This window comes from Ptychodera flava, chromosome 8, assembly GCF_041260155.1.
Source record: "Ptychodera flava strain L36383 chromosome 8, AS_Pfla_20210202, whole genome shotgun sequence".
In the NCBI taxonomy this organism is placed as follows: domain Eukaryota; kingdom Metazoa; phylum Hemichordata; class Enteropneusta; family Ptychoderidae; genus Ptychodera; species Ptychodera flava.
In genome coordinates, this window is record NC_091935.1 from 25,387,103 (window position 1) to 25,410,174 (window position 23,072).

At 35.4% G+C, this 23,072-nt stretch overlaps 1 protein-coding gene across 2 annotated transcripts in view; it reads left to right on the forward strand.

Moving 5' to 3' along the window:
• Positions 1 to 23,072, forward strand: part of LOC139138875 (solute carrier family 4 member 11-like) — a 72,754-nt gene that overhangs the window by 16,557 nt on the left and 33,125 nt on the right. The window contains exon 1 of one of the 2 annotated variants that reach the window (XM_070707450.1): positions 4,546 to 5,257. The exons of the other annotated variant lie outside the window; for it this stretch is intronic. Within the exon in view, the coding sequence (XP_070563551.1) occupies positions 5,020 to 5,257 (238 nt within the window). The 5' untranslated portion in view covers positions 4,546 to 5,019. Of the gene's footprint in view, positions 1 to 4,545; positions 5,258 to 23,072 lie in introns of those variants that run through there. 2 annotated transcript variants of the gene reach the window in all.

Here is a 23,072-nt window from a genome sequence, read left to right on the forward strand (position 1 = left end):
AAAAACTCTTATCTTAGTAAAAAAAATTTGTACCGAGTATCATATGTTGGTTGGTTTATAAGCCAACTTATTGTGTAACATTTTTGTATTTAGTTAACTCATTTATATTTGTCTGTCAATTATTCACTTATTCATCAAGTCATTCACATTAATCAGTTCATCGGTTCATTCCATCGGTTAGTGCACAGATGCCTAGGTTTATTTACATCGTCTGATACCCATTACGTAATGGGGAGAACTTATAGTAAAGTGAAAGTGCCTGACAAATGCCAGTGTGAGCCTAATTGGCAGGATCACCCCCTCTATCAGTCATGCTTTTCATTGTTGTGATCTGACAGTCTGTCCGTTAACTTTTATGAGTCTGGTATCCCAGTCTTCAGCCCTGAGTCTAGAATTCATCATCCCCTGTTCATGAGTCAGGTAGTACATGCATGTAGCATACTAGATCGAACCTCTACACTATAATTACAATGATGTTGCCTAGTGTGTTAGCTTTGTGTGCTAGAGCGAAAATGCATTAATAAGTATATTTCAATTATGTTAATTATGAAGGGAGTTTACAAAGTGGTAGATGATTTGACTTATATTTCCATGTAACACTATCATAGTATATTTATGATGGCTATATTAGGCCAAGAAAAATAAAAAGTTTGTTTCTCATCCTACACATATTGCAAAAAATGATGCGGTGACGGGGTTTTTTTCTTCTCAATTTTTTTTTTATTCTGCAACCAACAAGAACATGCAAAAAACATGAAAACAACATAGGAATGCACGCAGAGATAAATGCACAGCAGTGTTGCTTTATTATATTACCATGCCCTGGCTGTCGCATTTTGACTGGTGGAGCTGAACCACGTGACTGCCCACAAATACACAGTAATGGTTTGTTTTCATGCCCGTGAATATGAATAATATCGTAAACATAGTAACTTTTCAGCGAAAATGAAAATTGTGATTTGTACAAAGATCATAATCAACCACAAAATAAAAATGGAGCACTTGTGGGCCAAGTTTAGACGCTTTTTTTCAAAAAATCACCGGATTTGCAAAATTTTTGCAGCGCGCACTACTCACAGACAGATTCTGGGGCCCCATTGTCGTTCGCACGGGAAATTTTCGTAAATTTTGATGGTTTTCAGGGTTCATCGATAATATAATTGAGATAACAGACTCTGCGCTGACCATTAACGTTTATTTATGGGCGCGGGCAAGAGGAAAGCCAAATTGACGGGCTCAGTAAGCCTTGCCCGTCAATTTTTGGCTGTCCTCTCGCCTTGCCCATAAATAATCGTTAATGGTCAGCACGTCACCCGTTATTTCTATAGTATTTTTGTATAGCAACAGTTCTATGGTTTGACTTTTAGTGCAGTAATGCACAGTTTTGACAGCTTAAAATATAACATTGACATATGTGTACAGTTCTGAATGGAATGTCAGTGTCAATTATTTTGTTTACAGTTCTGTTTTATACAGCACTGTGTAATGCACTATCGTCGCACATTTTTGCGAGGCTTTTTTTTATTTTATTTCCTCATGAGCAGAAAAAAAGGTTGACACAGCAGGTCGGAATTGACGCGCACGAGGATGAGAAACAAACTTTTAATTTTTCTTTGCCTTAAATCTGCATGTGTTTGCAGTTCAAAGAATGACTCTGCGGGCCTGCCGGTGATCACATGTATTTGAATAGAAATGTAAAGTAAATGATTATCCAATGTTACACTTCGTAAGTTAATGTAAAAAGCTGTTCTGCCTCTGTTATGATTGATAGGTCATTTTTGCTGTTCCACCCACATTACAACTCCAGCTGTTTGTTTCCTTTTGTTAAAACACACAAGCTGTTACTAAATTAGATAAGTCATAAGAAGCATTAAGCCAGGCCTTCCCTGTGGATTTGCAAACAGATGTACAAGCCACAAAGACCACGAAAGATTAACAGAAAATTCTCCACAGAGATGGCTGGCCCTGTAGATGCAGTAATGGATGTGGGATTTGGAAATCCTTAGGTTACAAAGCTGACTATAAAACTCTGGGTCAGTGCACTGTAGTCTAATTCATTGACAGCTATAATACTCTGTAACTCACAAGTATGAAGGTTGCCGGCCTTGTGAAATCGCCACAGTTCTTTACCATTTTCTACATCTTTCAAGTAGAATATTTGTGTGTTAATGGCAAATCAAATGGTACTTCTGATATTTGTGATGATGTAGATAACATAACTTTATTGATATTATTTCCTCAACGGTGAACATATTGACATAATTCCCTCAAGGGTGAACAAAGTCAAGAACTAGGACTCAAACAAAGAAACACAGAATAAGCAGAAATTGTATTATTTGATATAGAAATAAAAAATGTTTAAGTATGTAAATTGTGTTGATGGAATTTGGGGATGTCACATTTTGCTCATTTTTAGTTCCAGTGAACATTGTATGTCTCCCAGCAATGTTTTGAAATGCAAACTATTAGCCTTGCAAGCGCAGCACTTCACGTGTAAACAATATGCCATTTTACTGTTAAGTCTTGTGCTGATCGACCTATAAATTCAGTTGACAGTAATCTGTTTATTGCACATATTACACAGCACATGTGTTTGTGGACAAGTTGAACAGTATAGGGACATCACTTACATGATGTATTGTAAAGATCAAGAAGCTATGCCATGCTTTACCAAAGAACAAAAAATATGAAAAGTGCTTGTACACCAAAAGTTGCATATCTGCTGCTCAGATATTAAGGAAAATAATCTTGAAGGAGAAAGTAGAATCTAATAATAGTTTCAACGTTTAACATGCAGATATTGTGTAATACTGGCAGCATTATTTGAAGTTTAATTAGCGTCGTTGACATTTCTGGTCGTTAATTGCTTACAAATTATGATACATGTAATTAATACAAGAAATCCATGCCTAAAAATCCAATTACACTGTGTCTTGAAAAGACAATATCTTGATTCATGAAAACTATGAGGAGATCACCAAATACAGTAATGATGATATAACTATACTGTAGAATATGAATGAAAATGACACAGAAGTGGTATTGTAAAAACAGCTTTAATGTGTAGGTTACAGACCATAATAATTAAATATGAATGTACTCAGAATAATTATCATAATAGACAGAATATTTTTATGTATAAATATAGTTGTATTGATGGCAGTATATGCCTAAAATAGAGCGACTTAAACTTTTGCATGGACTCTATGTGATGGAACTTTATCCATCTCCTTTTCAAATCAAAAATAAATCAAGGTCACCGTGTTTAAGTTTGTACTTGAGAAAAAAATTACCCACTTTTCCCGGACTTTTGAAATTCAAAATGGGTGGCATACCTGCTGTACTTCTAAGAGTAAAAATAACATTTCACAACCATCATAATTTCACAAAACTAAAGCACGCCAGAGTTAAAATTTTATAGGTTCCCTTAGTTTCAAAATGAGCTCCCAGTAAGTTGTACACTACAATTGTATTGCAAAAGTTTAAGAGGCTCAGAATATCTGCCCTTGAGCTTGGGTGCATTCTACCATAGTGGTTCAAAAACAAAACCATTCTTGCATGTATGTACCCTCTCAACCTGACCTCCCAGTGTCTGCTGATCACTTCATGCAGGGATTCACATTCACCCACACTCCATGAATGTCTCATGAATGTTGAGCTCTCATTTGATATCAAATCCAATACGTACTGTGTGGATATCAACCAGTTTGTATGGCAGTCATAATTCCAATATAAAATTTCATTTTCATGTTTAATTCAGAGAAAGATATTGCATAAACTTCCAGCTGCAAAGCTAGCAAAACGAGCATTTTATTCTGTTATTGCCAATTTTCAGAGACAGTAGCTCAATTATACTACATGTACGCTTTTAACAAGCATTTTGCATCAAACTCAGGTGAAGGCAATATGCTTAACTTTTCAATAAAACTGGCAGAAAACACTATAATATTGACAACTGAAAATTGAACGAGTTCATGATGAACGAGTTAGGAACCAGACAACCTTGCATCGATGTCTGTATCTTGTTTCTCCTTTCTTAATTAAATTTGCAGTGGTTAAATTCACCTTTTCAATTTCTCAGAAAGACATCTGCTATGGTCCTGATTAATAGATATTAGTTCTCTTGACAAAGATTTATCATCATGGAAGAACGTTTATCTCTCGTAGTAGGCACCATGTGTTTACATTAATATTTGATGTTAGGAGACCCTTCATGTCGCTTGGCTAGATTCATTGCCTGAGGAGAAAAACGTTTTCCAGTATTCGCTTTTGATAAACTTATATCTTGCCTTAGAGGAGTATTTGAGGTAATTTCACTTGCTGAAATTGTGTTATATCATGCCATGGGTATAGCAAGGATAAAAATATCAACTTAAAGTCTTTTACCCACTTTTTATGCTGTGATGGGCACTGCCCTCTGTGTCTGCTCTACCAAATACGATGTTTAAACACCCCTGTTGCACTATAGGCACACCCATATAAATTGACTCATCTTGGCTGTGAATGCTACAAACCCCTACAGGCTGTTTGGTTGAGTCCGGTAGTGTATTTTCCAGCATGTGCTGTTGTTGGCATGTCTGGCTTTCACATATTGTGTGTCGACTACTGCTGTAAAGAAAAACTACCTCCAGTTGCTTCCTAGACATTCAGCTCGCACCGGAGATGTGCCTGTTACCATAGTGGTACCGTGGCTGTGCTGGAAAAATGCTTGGTTTCAATAACACAGAGTTCCAATTATGGCGCCATTGATGCTGTTATTATAGGCTGAGTCTTCCAATTGATTGGTTGTGACTGGTCCATACAGGCACCCCTGGTATCAATATGCTCATCAATATCTCGCGCAGCCTCTAATCCCAGCCTAACCTCTGTACTCTAATTGAGGATGCTGTTTGATTAAGCTGTCTTGGGAAAGTGCGAGGAATTATTGTAAACTCTGCAGGCCGTAGGAATAATTCATTTGGACTGCTCATGTAGAGCGCATTAGGCTAATGCAAGTGTGCGCTGTCTGACAAGAAAACCATGGAAGAAGACAACCCAGAGATCATTGCCCTGACCGAGAACATAGATCGGACTCCCAGCCCTCTGAGGAGGTCCAGCGTCCAGTTCAAAGTGAACGGGGTCGACAGAACAACGTCATGCAAGTTGAAGCGAAATGCTTCCAAGTCTGCATCCAAGGGAAAACTGCAACGCGGCAGAAGATGGGCGCGATCCATTTATTCAAAAAGACTTAAAATGTTAGTGTCTGCAAGACATGGAGGTAAGATTATTTGTCGCAGCATCAAGAATTTGCATAAAACACTTTCCTCAAGCCCAAGCAGTTCTGTTTTTTTCTGAAGATGCTTTTCAAACATTATCTTCTTGATCATTATCATTTTACTATAGAAAAACATCAAACCTTTCTAGAACATGGTGGACAATTATAATCATGAACCTCTGATTGGTGTCAGTTATACTTTGTATACAGGTGTAAGCATGTACAGGTGTGATACATGCATTTGTGTACATGTACATGGTGCTGTCATAGATAATGCTGCAAAGTTATCATCTGACAAGTTTTTTGCTTTTGTATTGTTTATGTGAGCTAAGAGATCAGATATGTTGATAGGCATCATACAAACATTCTGAAAAAGTCGTCAACTATATAAGCATTAGTATACATTTGTGCTACATAAAAAAATCCTTTCAGAAAGCAATTTTATAATATCTGGTTTCTACTTGAATTAAATCGGAAAGACTGAAAATTTACACAAGCAAAGTGTAAACCTGCTATAGTTTGGTGCAGTAATGCAATGTTTCAGTTGGTCATTATCATGTCTTGAATTCTGATGATTCTGAAGTTCATGGTTGTTGTGAATGTGGCTAATTTTCTTGATGTGAAAAAAATGCCCAAAATAGGAAGTTATCACTTTAACGAGTCACAGTGGAGAAAGTGAAGTGTTTTTTTTTCCCCTCAGTGAGAATTCTGAGTGAGTGTTATCTAGCGGGAAAGAGACAGGCGATTGTTGAAATTATTGCCATCAATTAGTATGCTAAGCTGATTGTCGGTTTGTATGCAGATGTTATGATAAGAAAATCACTTCAATTTCAATTTACATATAATGAAAGTTTATTCCCCGAGCAGTAAAATCGCTGAAAGAACACGCAGTTTATTGTCGATACGTGGACCCGGCGTTTTATGTCTTGTTTTTGTCATTGCAAATATGCCATAACAAACTGACGCCAACCTTAAACTGAACCTTGATATTTACAGGATTAAGGTTTCAAGAATATTGAAGTGTGCTTTCAATACAAAGTGTCTGTCAAATGTTGCCAGGCAACGCGAGAGTTCGTTATTCGTTTTGCCGTATGACTGCAACTTTCTGGTTTCAAAATTCTTGGTTCATTAATGTGCAGTCAATGTATTAATTCATACAGTTGACTTTTAGAATTCTACATTGATTATTAATAAGTGTTATTTATAAATGTGATAATGGTATTAAATTGACGCTGAAATGGTACAAGCAACAGATAACAAGGAGACATTTTTTTCAATGAAAGTTCTAATTCTCCCAATGGTTACTGGCAGCATATTTCTTCTCATGGTATAGTAGGTTTCACCTGTTGCTATGGCAGTAGCTTTATTTTGATCTTCTCAGTACGTGTTCTGAAAGTACTTCCACCGCTATCATGTTTCCATGTATACTTTAAGCTCAGCCATGACATGTATTTTTCTGTTGAAGAGTAAATATTTATCGTATGTCTTTTGTCCTAGTCCTAATTAAAGGCTGCAATGACAGATATAGTTTCTGGGATAAAAAATTACCATCAAAGCTAATTAGACCAAAGTAATTACTGTAAATTTTTTATGTTGCATCCCCGAGCACAAAGGATATTGGAGTTTCAGGAAAAAACCTTAGTTTATTAGGACTTAACCCATACATATAGTTTTTAGTCCCCATGGACATCGTCTAGGGGGACTTATAGGTTTGATCCATCTGTACGTCCATCCGTCTGTCCATTCACGCAGATATCTCAGAGATGCCTGGAATGATTTCATTGAAATGTCGTACAAGGATTACTCCCTATGTCATATATGCACATCAATTTGTTTTGTGATCTGAGCCAATATGGCCATGTGACAGCCATTTTTTTTCTGTATACAAAGCTGTGTTTACAAATTTTGTAAAGTGTATTTAAAAGGCGTGTGTGCTAACAGAATGTCTCATTGTAGTGTACCGTAAGTTGTAGAGGAGAAAGATAGTTTTGTCTTGGATTCTTGAATGGGCATTCAGTTTTAATGGAAATAACTAAATAAATTGCCGTTTTTTTCAGTTTTTGAACCGCTTACCTTCTTGCTATGTGAAATTTTAAGTGGACGCAAAACATAGAATTTAATAACTCTGGCAATATTAGTTAATTTGTAAATGTGGAGAAGGGGAACAATTTATGGGAAAAATAACAGGACCACTTATTTCAACTTGTGTCAAAAAAATTTGACAAATTGTGAAATCCGACAGCAATTTGAATCTCTTTATGGGGTGAAAATTGAAATGTAACAAAGACATGTAAGGTTGACATAGTAATTTATACATTTCTCGGCATCAACCTACTGCAATGAAATGCATCCCAAGGCAATTCAAAAGTTGTCAGCTTGTACATGAAACTGGACACAATCGATCATTCATAGGATATCCTACATTATACAGTAATTGTTGCCAGCTGTCACTCTCCGACAGGGCTAAAAGTAAATTCCTTTGGTATGTTAATTTCCATTTCATGTCAAATATAGTCTATTAGGCTTGACTAATTGGCTGCAGTGGACAGTATTGGTTAAAGGAGTGTGCAAGCAAAGAGGTTAGACCTTGGTTGTCGGAATCAACACAATCTGCTAAATTTGAATTGATTTCTTATTCTTTTTCTCACTCCTTATGCCCAGTTATTTGCCCATTGGAATTTTTGCCATTAGAATCTAACCTTATATAGTCAATTATCTCTTCACTTTCTGTCACCATCTATTTTTAACGTGAACTCACTGTCATGCAATGAAAGAGGCTCATATTTATTGGCTAGGTTTTATGACAACATCATAAAAGGTTGATAGCATCATCTGTTATCACCTTCAAGTCAATGAAATATACTTTGTAAGTCTGCAACATTAACATCAGGTTGCTCACGGCAACATATAACACCTGACATTTACCATACCATGTGATTAAGTTTTCAGTAAGTGAATGAGTTCAGAAACTTGGCATGCATATGCCTGTTCTGTGTAAATATTCAATGAACCATAATCTGCTAAATTTGAATTGATTTCATACCATAGACCCTCTTTTTTAGGATCTATGCGTGAGAATATATACTGACAAGAAATTGAAATGTTTGTTTCGCATCTCAGCAATCTTTATAGATAAAACAGCAACTATCTGCAACAAGTTAGGAAGCCGAAATGACAACTCCATAACTAAATTTCAGGGAATCTTCCATTTATCAACCAATGTTACAGTATAAGCGTATAAAATTCATCCTAACATACAAATTGTATGACTTCTGCGAATTCCAGATATTTGCAGAGATGAATTATGCTCATGAAGGGTAACACTGCTCGCCACAATGGGTGTAACACTGGAGTTCTCAATTGTCAGTCAATGTTGGTGGTATTTTAATCCATTTACAGCGTGCTAGCTTCAAGTTAATCTTGACCCAAAGCAATTTTACGTTATAGTACCGTTACAAAGAACCTTAAGTACAAGGAACTTGTGCATGAAAAGTTTAAAATCAACATCTACCAATTATATAGCTTTCTGTTTGTAAAAATAGGTTTTCTGTTTCAGACAATTATCAGTGTCACTGATATGCAGGCAATATTGAAAATGTGGTTTGCCTACTCCATGAAATGGTGATGTTCCATCTGAATTTGCACTTGCTTTTACATTTACCAGTATACTGCCAAGTAGGATATGGCTTTTTGATGACCTGTAGAAAGAATTATTATTTAAAACATAGTCAATCAGATGTTTTAAAAAGTCCTGCAGGTATAAGATCCATCAGTATGAATGATAAACAGGTCAAGTTCAAATATGAAGTCTCTTTCAATGGTCAAAGAAACAGCAGGCAGATTGTCAGGGCAGGAGGAAAACTGTTCCTACATGTTGTAAGTTACAGATTAAGGTAGTATGCGCCTAAAAGTGAAATAATTTAACTTTTGCTCAAATTTTCCCCAAGGAATCTTTCAACAATTGTCTTTGAAAATCAAGAATAAAAAACGGGGGGTCACCATGCTAATTTTGGTACTGGAGAAAGAAATTACCCAAGATTTACCGATATTTAAAGTCAAAGTGGCTGCCATTCCTGTGTTAACTCTATGGAGAAAAATAAAATTCTGATTTTCAAAAAAACTTTACCAATGAGCTTTAAAATGAATCCCCCACAAATGGTAGATCAGAAAAGAATTTGAATGGTTTGAGAGTTCAAATATCTGTCAACAAGGCACATTCTACCTGTAGTTAAAATGTAAGACTTATGATGCGACTTCTATGCAACCTAGAAACAGAAAGCAGACAGTCTGGGCAGGAGGAAACAGTGCCAGCACACTCAATAAGAGTAGATATCAACTACCTGGGTAAACAACAGCTAAAGTTACAATAGAGAAATTGCATATTGTGACTTCTTTGTCCAAGAAACAGATAGCAGACAGTCTGGACAGGAGGAAACAGTTGGCTCCACACCCAATAAGCAGTCCGGGTCAGCTCCAAAATTGGAGACGCTATACCATAATATTTCCCCCCTCTCATTAGCCAATCAGCGGCCAGCGCGCCATCAGTAAAAATTGTATTTCCTGGCAACCTCCACATGCGTCCTTCGTTACGTACGCCATACTGTGTCGAACTCCCGCGCCGTATTCTGTCATAATGTCGAACAGTTGTGTGGCCACTCTGTCAAAACACAATTTCAAAATCGCGTACCAGTTTTATTCTGGCTAAGACAACCAAACCCCATATATCGCTGTGATTCCTAGACTCTGGCTTGAAGTCCTGCGAAATATAAATCGTGTACCTACACAGATCGTTCAGAATACCCCATTTGTATCGGAGATGGCAGCGATACAAATTCTACCGTATGGGGAACAGTTGTGTGGTCACTCTGTCAACATTTAGTCTGCGTTTGACAACTACAAAACAGGTATCGTTCTAAAGCTCTGACATTGCTCTTCTTTCTTGCAAAATGTTATACGCGTACCTACACAAATAACCTTTATAACAGTATTTCTAATAGAGATGACGAACATCCACAAAATGATTCTCGGTACTTGAGCGAAATCGATAAACTGGGGGTAGAAATGAATCGTCAATATTTCGAATATTTGTTCACTAATCGGACTCCTTGTTGGACATGACCTTCTGCAGAACACGTGGATTATGTTGACTGTCGAAATTCGTCGAAATTCACAAGACAGGGGCTTAATAAGCGGCCCAAAACTGCCGATCACACTTGGTGGGTAATTTGTGACCCAGCGTGACCTGTACTTTATTAATGATGTAATCTGGTCGATGATTGGCTGAATGCCGGAATACATTATCATAATAAGTCTCCAATTTTGGAGCTGACCCGGACTGATAAGAACAGACATCTACTGCTTGGGTAAACAACAGCTTAAGTTACAACGGAAGAATTGCAAATTTGTGTCTAGTTAAGAAAGAGAAAGCAGACAGTCTGGGCAGGAAGGAATGTATATGTATAACAGTGTCACGCACTAGTAGGAAACGATAGGGAAAATAGGGATTCAAATGACTCGTCTTCAACAAATAAGACACTTGAGAGACAATTGCAGATGACAAAGGACTTACAGCTCTCAGGAGTCTGGTACAAAGCACTTTATGCACACTGTACGATGTCTCCATTGAGGCAACAGTTCCTGGAGATCCCATCATCCACTCAACCTATTTTCACGGCTCTGATATCAGCTGTTCATGTCATTAGAAGCCATTAGTGTGCAGCAATTTTGGATAACACTTCTTTCCTTTTTTTTCGCTGATTGTATTTCCTACTTATTCACCGAGCTCATATTTCCCATCCAGCTGTTGTGATGTTTTTATCCGAAGACTCCAAATATATCAGAACGTTTACCACAGCTTTCAAGTTTTGAAATTCAAGCGTAGCGTTTCAGTTTATCCTTTTGATCGAAAAAGTTGCAGGGGAAATTTTGTGGAACTCCACTCACCATGAGACATTAGGATAGCTGTGTCAGCTAAAATTAAAAGAAAATACTTTACTCTTTTCTGTAAAAACAGAATTTGAATAGCATGGCGTGACTGCCTCCACACTGCTTCTAAATTTAGTTTTCTTTTGTGCCTTTTTTTCAACCAGCTCCATGATTTAACTTTGCTGATTTCACCATCAAAGATTCACATCAGTGATTGAGTCAATGCCATTAAGTCTTTTCCAGATAAAGTCATTCAAAATCAGCATCAAAAGTCAAGGTTCCCAGAGAAGATCACTGTGACGGACACCTTTACTCTGTTACATACACCATCACCGTCCGTTCAAGCGAGTAAAAATCACCGTGTGTTGTAAAGGTCTAAGCAAGACATTTAAGTCCATGAAAATCGTGTCTGCGTTTATTTGAATCTGTTTATCCCAAATTCCCTGTAAACAAGTCCACAATCACCATGGATGGTTTGGGCTAAACCATTGTGGTGAAAAGGGTTAAGGGGTCGTCAAATAGTCAAAAATAATTGCTCTTTTATACAGGAATTCACCTTTCACTGGTGATATTTGAATAATATAAGCTAGTCTGTAGTCCATAGCGTGCTTCATCATATTCAGGGAAGATGCTGATGACATATTGAACAATTAAAACATGAGGAAAAAGATTGACATGACTGCTTCTTCATGATTATTTTCCTGATTCAATGAAAAAAACACGTTAAGAGTTTATTGTTCCTACTATCATCATTACAAGCCAATGTATTATTTGGCCATTGTAATGTAAAATAGGTAATGCTCTATCACATGCTGTACATAGTCTATTTCAAGCAATAAATTCGTGGAAATCTGCCTTTTGAATTATGCAAATCTGCTAAAAAGTAGCTTGTATTCACTTTCCCCGTGGTGTATAGATCAAAATTGTCTACCTGCAGCAACTTGTAAGGCTGTAGCAGAGTCTAGCTTAGATGTTGGAAATTAAAGTGGAGCAGAATGTTATATTTACAAAAAAATAAGTCTGAGTCAATAATTTTTGTTGAATATCTATAGAACGCGAAGCCTTTGAAGTCAGATGCCGCTCTGTACAATAATCTTTATCATTGATTCCGGGATTTTTTGCACGACTGTGCAGATGCTGGAGTTTGATTGTGTAAAATCTTTCACTTTTAACTTCATTATGATATACTCACCTATGGCGTTGCATCACGATTATTTGTTGTATCTCCGTCTTGCAAATCACTTTCCATCCTATCTTGCTGAGCTTATTGCTCTTTGCAGATTAATTTTTGTCAGCTGTGAAGGGCTGGGTATAAGATATTCAAATTCTTGATAAAGATGGGAAATTCTGGAAAGGGTTTTCACCAGCTTGCATAATTTCTATCCCAAGTTAGCAGCACGGATCAATCATTTCTTGGGGCTGGCTCTCCTAGTTAGCACCCTGTTTTTAGTTTGTGAACCCCAAAAGCAAAGAGTTTTTTATTAGTTTGGTTGACTGTTGTGTATAATATGTTTACTCATCACTTTGAATATTTTTTAGTTCTGCTATGTTCAAGTAAAGGGTAAAAACAGATGATCTTCACATGGTATTTAATCTTTGCACGGGTGAAGAGAACTTGATCAGTAATGATTCTTTTTGTCACCTACATACAATTCCTCCATGCAGTCCACTAGTTTTGATTACGTTAGACATATGCTTGGAATGCTCAGGTTGAATGGTTGCATTTGTATACAGCAGAATTATAATGCTTGAAGGTTACTGTTAGTGCACTTGCCCATACGCATTCTATAGTAGGCTCTTTTGTAAAGCTAGGTTTACTGTTTAACTGAAAGCACCCATCATGAACTCGCTTGGTGTCCTTTTTACATCCTTGGCTATCAAAAATTTAAATTTCCCCTGGGGAAAAAATTAAAATACCAGTTTCACAAACTTATTCAACAGAATTCAGGCTAGTCTAGCTGTGAAAGACATCATGAATATATACGAAAGTCATTGTTTTGAATTTTAACGTTCATTCATGCATGGCTACAAATACATTTACACTCTTTTGTTCTCATAGTTTGATGTTCATATTCGTCAGAAGTGCATTTTGTGAGAGAATGAATGTCATAGATAAATTTTTTTTCTCAAAATTTTAAGTAGTTGAGAGCATTAAATAGAAATGTTCAAAGAGGTTTATAATAATATTGTAACATGTCTTGAATTATGTTTAAGAATTATGTTTTAAGGAAGACAAACAAGTCATTAGCAGTGAGTTTTGTAATTTGGAGTAAATTTAGCTCTCTGCCTCTGATAAAGTGTCTGTGGTGAATTTTTTTGTATTTATTAGGTCAATTAAGCTATATGATAAACATTACAAGCATTCAGTGATATCTACAGTTCCATTAAACAGCATCTCCACCAGAGAAAGGCTTCAGCACCATATAAATTGTATTAACTGCATCATAGCTCGGGAAACATAAAACTCAGACACACCATGAGCTGCATGCTTTTCTCTTAGCAGAGAACCGAGTCAATTCACGTCCGAATAGATTACCTTGCAATTTTCATCACTGCAGCATATTTCATCATCCGTGCCAATACCCTTTAGTCATTTGATTAGCTTGTATCACTCTTGAGGTATGGATAAACCCTCTAGACTATTTCCAATGTCACAACAATTCTGAAGGGTAAAGATACGTTGCATGTAGCAATCCGTCACGATGTGACACTGACAGCAATGTCAAACATTTCCACGCATCACATATAATTTTGCATAAATTTGCAACTCTACCAGTAGTTGCCATCAATTATTCCTTTAAAGTGTACCATGACATACCACAGTGTGCTGACATTGCTCATTGTCTTTGTTTATGACCTCTTCGCCACTGTGGTTTGGCCCAAACTCATCATTAGGGACGGACCATTAGATCTTGGGAGGGGGGGGTGGTCAAAAACAGAAAAAAAAAATTTCAGAGCAAAAAGTTAGGAAAAAAAAAATCTTCAAACTAGTTTGCAAAATAAAAAAAAAATAAATCAGAAGACAAAGGCGTAAAAAAAAATCTGCAAAAGTCTTTAAAATTTTGAGTTTTTTTTAGATTTTACCGACAGAAAGCAACTTTCTTTATTTTTTAGTACATCCTCCAGGCACATTTTTAATTGTAATTTATACATTTAGAGTGACTGTACCCCTTATACTGGAAGTTGTGATTATCTTAGCTTTTCAGGACTTTTGTATTCTGATCACTTGAAAATTATGAAATTATAGAGACTGTTTTCTACTTGTTTCCTGCGTACAAACCAAGCAGGTACACTAGGTAAAACATTGAAACTATGGTATGGTTGTCAAGACAGAAAGTTGTATTTGCCTTTTAAGATCAAGGTAAACAGATGCAGGCTACATCAGTTTCATTTTTTTTCACAGCATTTTATTGCAATGATGAATGCAAGAATCAATGATGAATGCAAGAATGGGTGAACAAGTAGAAACACGTCAATAGTAATAAAAAAACATATCAAGTCATTATGTATTATTTTGCTTTTAAAAAGGCATTTTCAATCTTTTTTTCTCAAAAAACAGCCTCAAAAAACAACAGCAACACATGTTTTAACATTCAACAATACACTACGTAGAATGCCATCTATCCAACAAATCCCAACACAAAAACACACAAAAGGGTTGAACTTTGAAAGTTTCTCGATTGCAAATACTGAATAAATCTGCATGAATAATCGTTTTTGTGTAGCAAATTTCAAAGAAATTGGACAAGCCCTTTCAGAGAATACAGATTTTTTGACCATGAATGGCATAAATTGCCCTAAAAAAGACAAATATTGAAATTTCAACACATCTATACACATCCAATCAATTTGGACATGCTGCTACAGCGAATTAGATGTTTTGATCAAAAAAGTTCATCAATTGCTCTAAAAACACAAATATGCAAATTTAACTATATTATTTAGCTTATTTTAGCTTCTCAGCTTGTCAAAATCAATTGTAAATCATGAGATATGCATGATGTTTGGTGGGGTGAATGTAGGCATTTCACCACGCAGTAGAAAGGGAAGCGAGGAAACAAAATAGTCAATTTTCAAAACTTATAGGAAGCTACTGAGGAGCAAGAAGACCATGTTTCAGAGGAAGATGTGTTATCCGAAAAAAATGCTCCCAAAGTGCCACCAATAACACCATTTTTATCTCTATTTTTCAAAAGCTCCAACAGCAGGAGGGGGGACACCCCCCCTCCTGACCCCCCCCGCAAAAACACTCCCCAAGTGCCACCAAATAACACCATTTTAATCTCCATTTTTCAAAAGCTCCAACAGCAGGAGGTGGAAACCCCCTCCTGGCCACCCCCCGCAAAAATACTCCCCAAGTGCCACCAAATAACACCATTTTAATCTCTATTTTTCAAAAACTTTAACAGCAGCAGGGGGACACCCATCTCCTGACCTCCCCCCCCCCCGTGACCGCTTCGTGGCCGCTTGTGGTGCTTGGCACCACATCTTTGCCCTCTTTATCTTCAGACAGCGACGAACTAAAAAAAAATTATAAATCTGAAAATTTACTCTGAAAAAAAAAAATTGCACAGCTAATCTCAATTGGAAAAAAAAAATTTCAGAAATTTACAATAGTAAAAAAAAAATTTTCACAATTTCATTGTGACCACCCCCCCCCCTCCCAAGGTCTAATGGTCCATCCCTTATCAATGGTGAGTGGACCTGTTCACAGAGAATAAGGGTCAACAGGTTAAAATATCTTTATATAGATTTGTCACAAAACTTGAAAAACAACATTTTTTTACTGTTTGAACAATGTTTGTAGCATGCAGTAATATGCAGTAAATTTTCTGTATGCGTGTCAAGCACACACACACACACACACACACACACACACAACAAGCAAATTCTGTGATATGTGTGTGTGTGTGTGTATTGCCTTTGAATTTAAATAGCGGAAAACAATTCAATGGACGATAATAAGACAAAGGTTGATGAGTCAAATGATATGTACTTTCCATTAAAATATTGTAATAATTTTAAATAGAATTTGAATCCTAGCAGCTCCAATGATATAAAGAACTATTTGATAATTCAACAGTGATGGATGTTTTCATTGGCATTACAATGTAACCATCAATATTTGTCTCAGACAAACTGAGGCAATTTATCTTCATTAGTTAAACTTAGTAGTGTTCGTCAAGCTTTGTTGACAAGATCATTCAGTTTTTTTTGCTGAGGGTGATAAAACAGGCTGGGGTTTTCTTTTACTGATGACTATATCAAAGCAATCATGTATAGGGAGAGCAGAAATGTAAAATGTCATGTGAAGTTGGGCTCCTAAAGTAGTTACTTATCCTGTTAATTCTGAGCTAAAAATCCCTGAATATATGATAACTGCACACAAGTCAGTTATAATACTATTTGCATATGTTTTGAATATATTCCATACATGATTTGTGAATTAGGAAATATCAGTATATAACTAATGAATGTTTTATTGCATTCTACCTGAGTACATGTGTACAGAGAATATTAAGAAAGTCAGATTTTCAAATAAGACTTTAATGCTGTACCTTTGATTTTGTCTTTCTCTTTCAACACAATATAAATACAAAAGAAATATTATATTTTTGTAATGTTCTTAGAAACTTTTCATTCCTGTGAATTCAGAATTCTATGGACTGATTTAGTCCGAAATAAAGTGAAATAAAAAAAAAATAAATTAGAAAAGAAACTCACAAAAGTATTTACCATTACCAGAGTGAAAAAAATAAGGTTTTTGTCATAGAATGATAAATCAGCTACAGTTAATTTCCGCGTTTCGATCAAATTTTTATTATAAATGTACATGAACTGCCCATCTTCCATTGAAAATACATCAATAAAAAAGTACAGAGCGTGTACTGAGTTTAATTAATTTGTTGAGCAGGATGTTGTCTATAGTGGGATGGCTTATAAATATACCCAAGGGAACTGCTGTGGGCTTTCAACAATATTGTGCTTTGTCTTCATTGAAAATAGTCATGAATGACTTTAAGAAAGTAATGTTTATAAATTAGAGTAAATGAGACTTTTGTTAATTAACTTGATATGAAATACAAATATTATACGGAAATTAAAACTATATTATATCTTGGGAAACAAATCATAGTACAAGGGATGTTGTTTGTCGTGAATGTGTCAAAGGAAATCAATCTTGTATTAAAAGTTAGCTTTTATCCTTTTATTAAAGAGTTGCTAAGCTTTGTCTGAAAAGTAAAGTTAAGCAAACACGAAAAGTTTTTTTTTCTTGGCTCTTTATCTGCCTTGCTTTGCTCTGTATTGCTTTATTCAACTTTGCAGATTATCATTTTCACTTCATTTTGTTTTGTTTTGCTTCATTATTAATTTCATTCTGTTTTATCGAAATTTATGTCCATATTTAGTCAGATTTTGTCTCTTTTCGTTGTCTCACCTCTCTTCAGTTCTTTGTTGAAATAGTTAACTCTCATTTCTCTTTGCTCTGAGAGGCATCATATTGAATCACATTTACTCATCCATTCCAATATTACACAGTAATCCATTCTGATAAAAACTCACCCAGCACATTTCTCCGTCTGATTTCAGTACAAATTGATGATAACCACATGGTTTTTTTTTTTGAAGCACCCAAAATCCTTCAATCTCCCTTTCAAAAAAATAAATAATTGTTCAAACAATATTCATAAGAAACGAATATTACCATATCTGTTGATCAGTATGAGAATTAGGTTTTATCTGTGGTTCACAACAATGTATGAAGGCATCCAGTTTTCCCAAAAAGTGTCTGAGTTGATTGGGGAGAGAACTAATGGGACTTTACGAAAGAATTAACCCTTCTCTTCCCTTCATTGAGGTAGTTGAAATAAAAAAATTCTGAATTACTCATATCCGACAAAGAGGAAACAAATTCTATTTTTTCGTAAGATGGAGGTTAGTACATATGAATTGCGCTAAGATCAAAGGATCTTGCAGCTTAAAGCTCAGAGATTACTGGCACAGAGATTACTGGATAGACAGAGATCTGTTCCTTTGTGCTATGTTATATTACCATCACTGATTTCTAAAGGAATATGCCAGCATAAAAAATGCTTTTCAGAAATGCAGAGCATATCACAAATATGTAATCCTATTGCCCCAATTTTTGTTTGAAATTGTGTTGAATTCACACTGCATTTCCATGCATAATTGGAAGCACAGTTGGCTATTGAGAGGATCAAACATTTCCATCATTGAAAATTTCAACAGTTTATTTTCTTGGAATTTCTTCAGGACAAGGAAGGGATATATATATATATATATATATATATATATATATATATATACACACACACACAGATTATAAATTTGAAAGCTGAAGGGAAAATTTTGACAGAGTCAAGGGAATTTTGATTTCATATGCTTGATTGAAAATTTATAAAGCAGACATAACCAACTTGTGAGCAGCTTGAGCTGATTATCAGTGTGGATGATGTATGAAACGTTCGTATATATCTCTCTACTCATATGAATACTGGACAGTGAAATGGAAAGAATTCCCATGGAAGGAAAATGCTCTTTCTACATCAATAACTGTCAGAATCAGTGTATTTCCTCTAAAAAATTTAATTAATGTTTCAAAATAGTAGCTAGTAATTTGAAAATTCCAATTTGATATATGTGGCAAGGTGGCAACAATATCATTCTTTGTTAATTAAAATTTAAACTTCATCACGGTATCTATAGAATTTGGTTCCAGAGTGTTTGATAATAGTAAGAAAATCAACATTAATTGATAGATATCAAGATGTATAATGTTGATGTCATATTGTCATTTAATCATGTTGTAAAACTTTGCAAAGGCAAATACTTGTCAAGCTTTATTATGAAATAGTGTCAAATTGAACAAGCTTGCTTATTTTCAGAAAGTGTTAGGTTTGTTTTTTGGGGGGGTTTTTTGCTTTTTCGTATTATGCTCTATTTAGTTGTCATTGTAAAGTGTGACTTTTTATGGCAAATAACTGTTTCAGGAATACCTGAACTTTCTTAATTTTGTCATTTACGAGATTTCCCCATGTCAAGTTGGCAAAGTACAACAGTATGTATTTAGAAACTTAATCCTCTTATTAGGATTACACCGCTGTTGTGCACTTTACAGTCTCGTAATCCTTATCTAGACAAGTTTAATCCTCTTAAACTTGCTCTGCATGCAGCGTGTTCAATAGCCATCTCCCCCCCCCCCCCCCCCCAAAAAAAAAAAAAAAAATTTTTCAAGTATCAAACACTGAGAGTAGATGTATATACAATCTTGATATTCAACCCTTTTGCTGCAATTGGTTGGCACTTGAAACCTAAATTATTATCATTTTTGGTTGTAGAGCTGTTTATGAGGAGTTGAAAAATGTTTTTGAACAGGTTAGAAACAAACTAATTAACCGATGTGTATGCTCTGCAAGATGGATACAGTCAAAACATATAGAAATGGTCTTGCTACGTACTTGAATTGGCACAGACTTCGATACGTTCAATCATTGAAGCATTAACCCCATGTAGCTCAGTTATGTACAAGTCAACCCAGCTAAAATATTTTTTCAGTTTACTGAATAATTGCTTAATTTCAAAGATGTTTAATAAAATTAAACATTTTGATTGCAAACTTGGATTTGGAAAATATTGCAGTTGATGTATATATAATATATTATATATATATATATATATATATATATATATATATATATATATATATATATATATATACATATATGTTACTCCCAGGTATGTGGTTTTTGAATTAGAAGACAAGTTTGGCAAAATAGGACCTCATGGTCATTCATACATAGTACCCTATAATCTGTCTATATAATGGTTTGATGTTTCAGCAACTTGAGCAAGGATTAATCTTTATGGCCCTGATACAGCTTTTGCGGACCAAGGTTATGCAGCAGAAGGGCTCGAGCGTGCAAGCGCCCTTATGCCGCACGACCGAGGTAAGCAAAAGCCGTATCAGGGCCGTAAAGGTTTTAATTATCATATACCTTATGGAATGATAAATATGTTGTTGTCCATATTTGGGCACAGGGCCAGGGCGTTATACGTTAAAAAAAATGCATGGATGTGAGGGCGCTTCCGCCATAGCTTTACACAGGCACGTGAATGTAGGTATATGATAATAGTCAACAAATGTACAACGCATGATAAAATAATATTTCAGAAATGTCAGATTACAGAATACAAGGGTATGTCTTAGTTTGCAGTGTACATCAGGGGGAAAAATCATATAGACTGATGTCTAAATTTATATTCATCAATAGTAATTTGAGTCACCAGGTGTCTGATAATTCCATCGACTGAACATGGATTCCCTATCGACTTCTTAGGTTTCTGAGTGTATAATGTCTATACCTGCCGTAATTACAAGACAGTGACTAGAGATAATTAGACTTGCTTCCGTGCTGAATCAGCAAAGTTGTTGATGTGCATTACACAGAAAATAATGAGATATCAGTAGGCTGATGCTGACTCATTAACCAGGTGATAATTACTGTATGGCCATTATAATCCAATAAGTTTGGAATAGACGATGTTCCGCTGATTGCGAGATCTCGCGAAACTTTAATACATGCCCGTAGACACAGATTTCCAGCTTAGTAATAATACAAGTCAAATTTTGTATGGAACTAGAAAAAGTGCAGAAATGAGCAAAGATTGCAACTTCATATATTTTATGCAGTGTTTAACGTAATTAGCGACTTGTCCTGTTTTACGCAGTTTGTCCTGTTTTGCGAGAACACATCCACTGCGAACCACATATTCTTGCGATATCTCGGAATGTCTCGCGCGGTTCGGAACATGGTCTATTGAGAATATTTAAATTAGCAAACTGTATCTGAGATGGAAAACCAGACAAGAGTAACACAATATTTCTGATTCTGTATTTTGCTATCAATGACTATATAAAAGTGAAATATTGCTCAAGTTGCGCTAATTTTGTAGTGAAATCATGAAAAAGAAAGAGAATTAATTTCGGAGATCCCCTATAATGTACAGTTGAAAGTACATATATATTACTGTAATAAAACTGCGTGTATTTGCTCTTCATGAAATTGACACATCTTTAAGTGAAAGTGAAAAACATTTGCTGATACTATCTTCAAGAAAAACCTGAAACTGTATGACAGTAATGAATTATTTTCAGGGGCCACTTTGCAAATGATTGTGATTAAAGCAGCAAATTACTTCGAATTAAAATTTAAATTTTCTATTTGAAATTAAAATGTGCTCAGCTGTGTTAAGAATTAAATCTTTGAGTTTCTCATAAAACGGCGAGCAGAGGAGGCGGGGGAAATATGTTTGTATAGACTTCTGAATGTTCAGTCGATCCACACAACCTGCATTATAAAATGTCCAGTTTAGAAAGTGAGGCATTATGCATGATTTAAATTTAGGCATGTGTAGATTCTCCATTGATACTGTTACTTTGCATTTCATTCTTAAAAATGCTCATGATGTACACCTTGCATTTAATAAATATGCATATAAATTAGGAAATGGAGCGCAGATGAAAAACTTTGATCCCAAGATGCATTTGTGCTGCCGTTGATTTGATTACCCAGAATGCAATGCAAATGCAGATTATTATCAAAGTAATTTTACTTGTTTGAATGTCCACCTTTGAGTGGTTTGTTATCCTGCTGTACCATTAATTTATTAGCGTTTGGTAAATTATGCAATTTTGATTAAGTAAATGATAATGCAGCTTTCCAGTACTGAAGATATGTCAGATAACATTTTTCAGCCAATTATGAAAGTTGTCATTTCCGTGGCTGCTTTACAAAAGCTTTCTGTGATATGTACATTATTTGCCATTCACAAAAAAATTACCTGTTAAGATTCACCAATCCCTAGTTTATCTCCACATAACTGTATTGATACAACAATTTGAGTGTAGCCTTATCATATTATATGCCTGCGTGGTTTCAACGGACGTTCACACAGATAAAGTTGTTCACCTGTTTTATGTGTAGTTTTACTTACCTCGAAACAAATATTTACGCTTTTGCCAAACTTTCCTCGAGGAAATGTTGGGAGATGAGTGACTTCTGAAATTAAGAATACAAATTAGGGCTGACAGCATGCACATTTCTGTTCAAATTACATGTACCTAAAATTTCTGGATATATTTGTGATTCAAAATTGCAGCTATCCCTATATCAATACAGTGGTGAAAAATTGCATTTCAAATTTTCATTGACAAAGACAATATGGTGCAACACAAGCTTCAAAGTGAGTTCTCATAAGAAGCATACCAGCAGATTAACCCTTTGAGCGCCAAAGTCTACTTTTGTTCCCGTTATAAAATAAACCCTTGTCAATTTTTCTCAGATTTTTGCCAGAATTTTGAGAAAAAACTGTAGCCAATGAAATTTGATGTCCATTTGGTCCAAAATAAGCAAAAAATTACCGAAAAATTCATAAAAATTGGCAAAATGTTGCACTAAAATTTTGGCTGGAAAAAATTACAGAGCTCAAAGGGTTAATCCTAAGAGTCTTAGTGTATTTCCTTGAGGTGCATACTTCCTCAAGACACTGAAATATGCTGTAATCACTGACTCAGATCTGAGGGAACTGAATAATTTACATTTCAAAAAAATGAATCAATAGAGCTAAAAATTATTCATAAATCATCAGGGGGTGATCGTGAAAGAGATATGAACTGTATGAGTTCCACTCTTCACGGTATTGCAATATCATTAGCACTACTGTGGAGGAAAATTTAATACAAAAAGTCATCTGTCCAGATTGACCTGTGTGTGACGTTTTAAGAGATTTCTTGATTCTTTTAAGTTGATTTGGGAATCTTGTTGCATCAGTTATGTATCAGTCAGTACATGTAATATGAAATTTGTTCCTT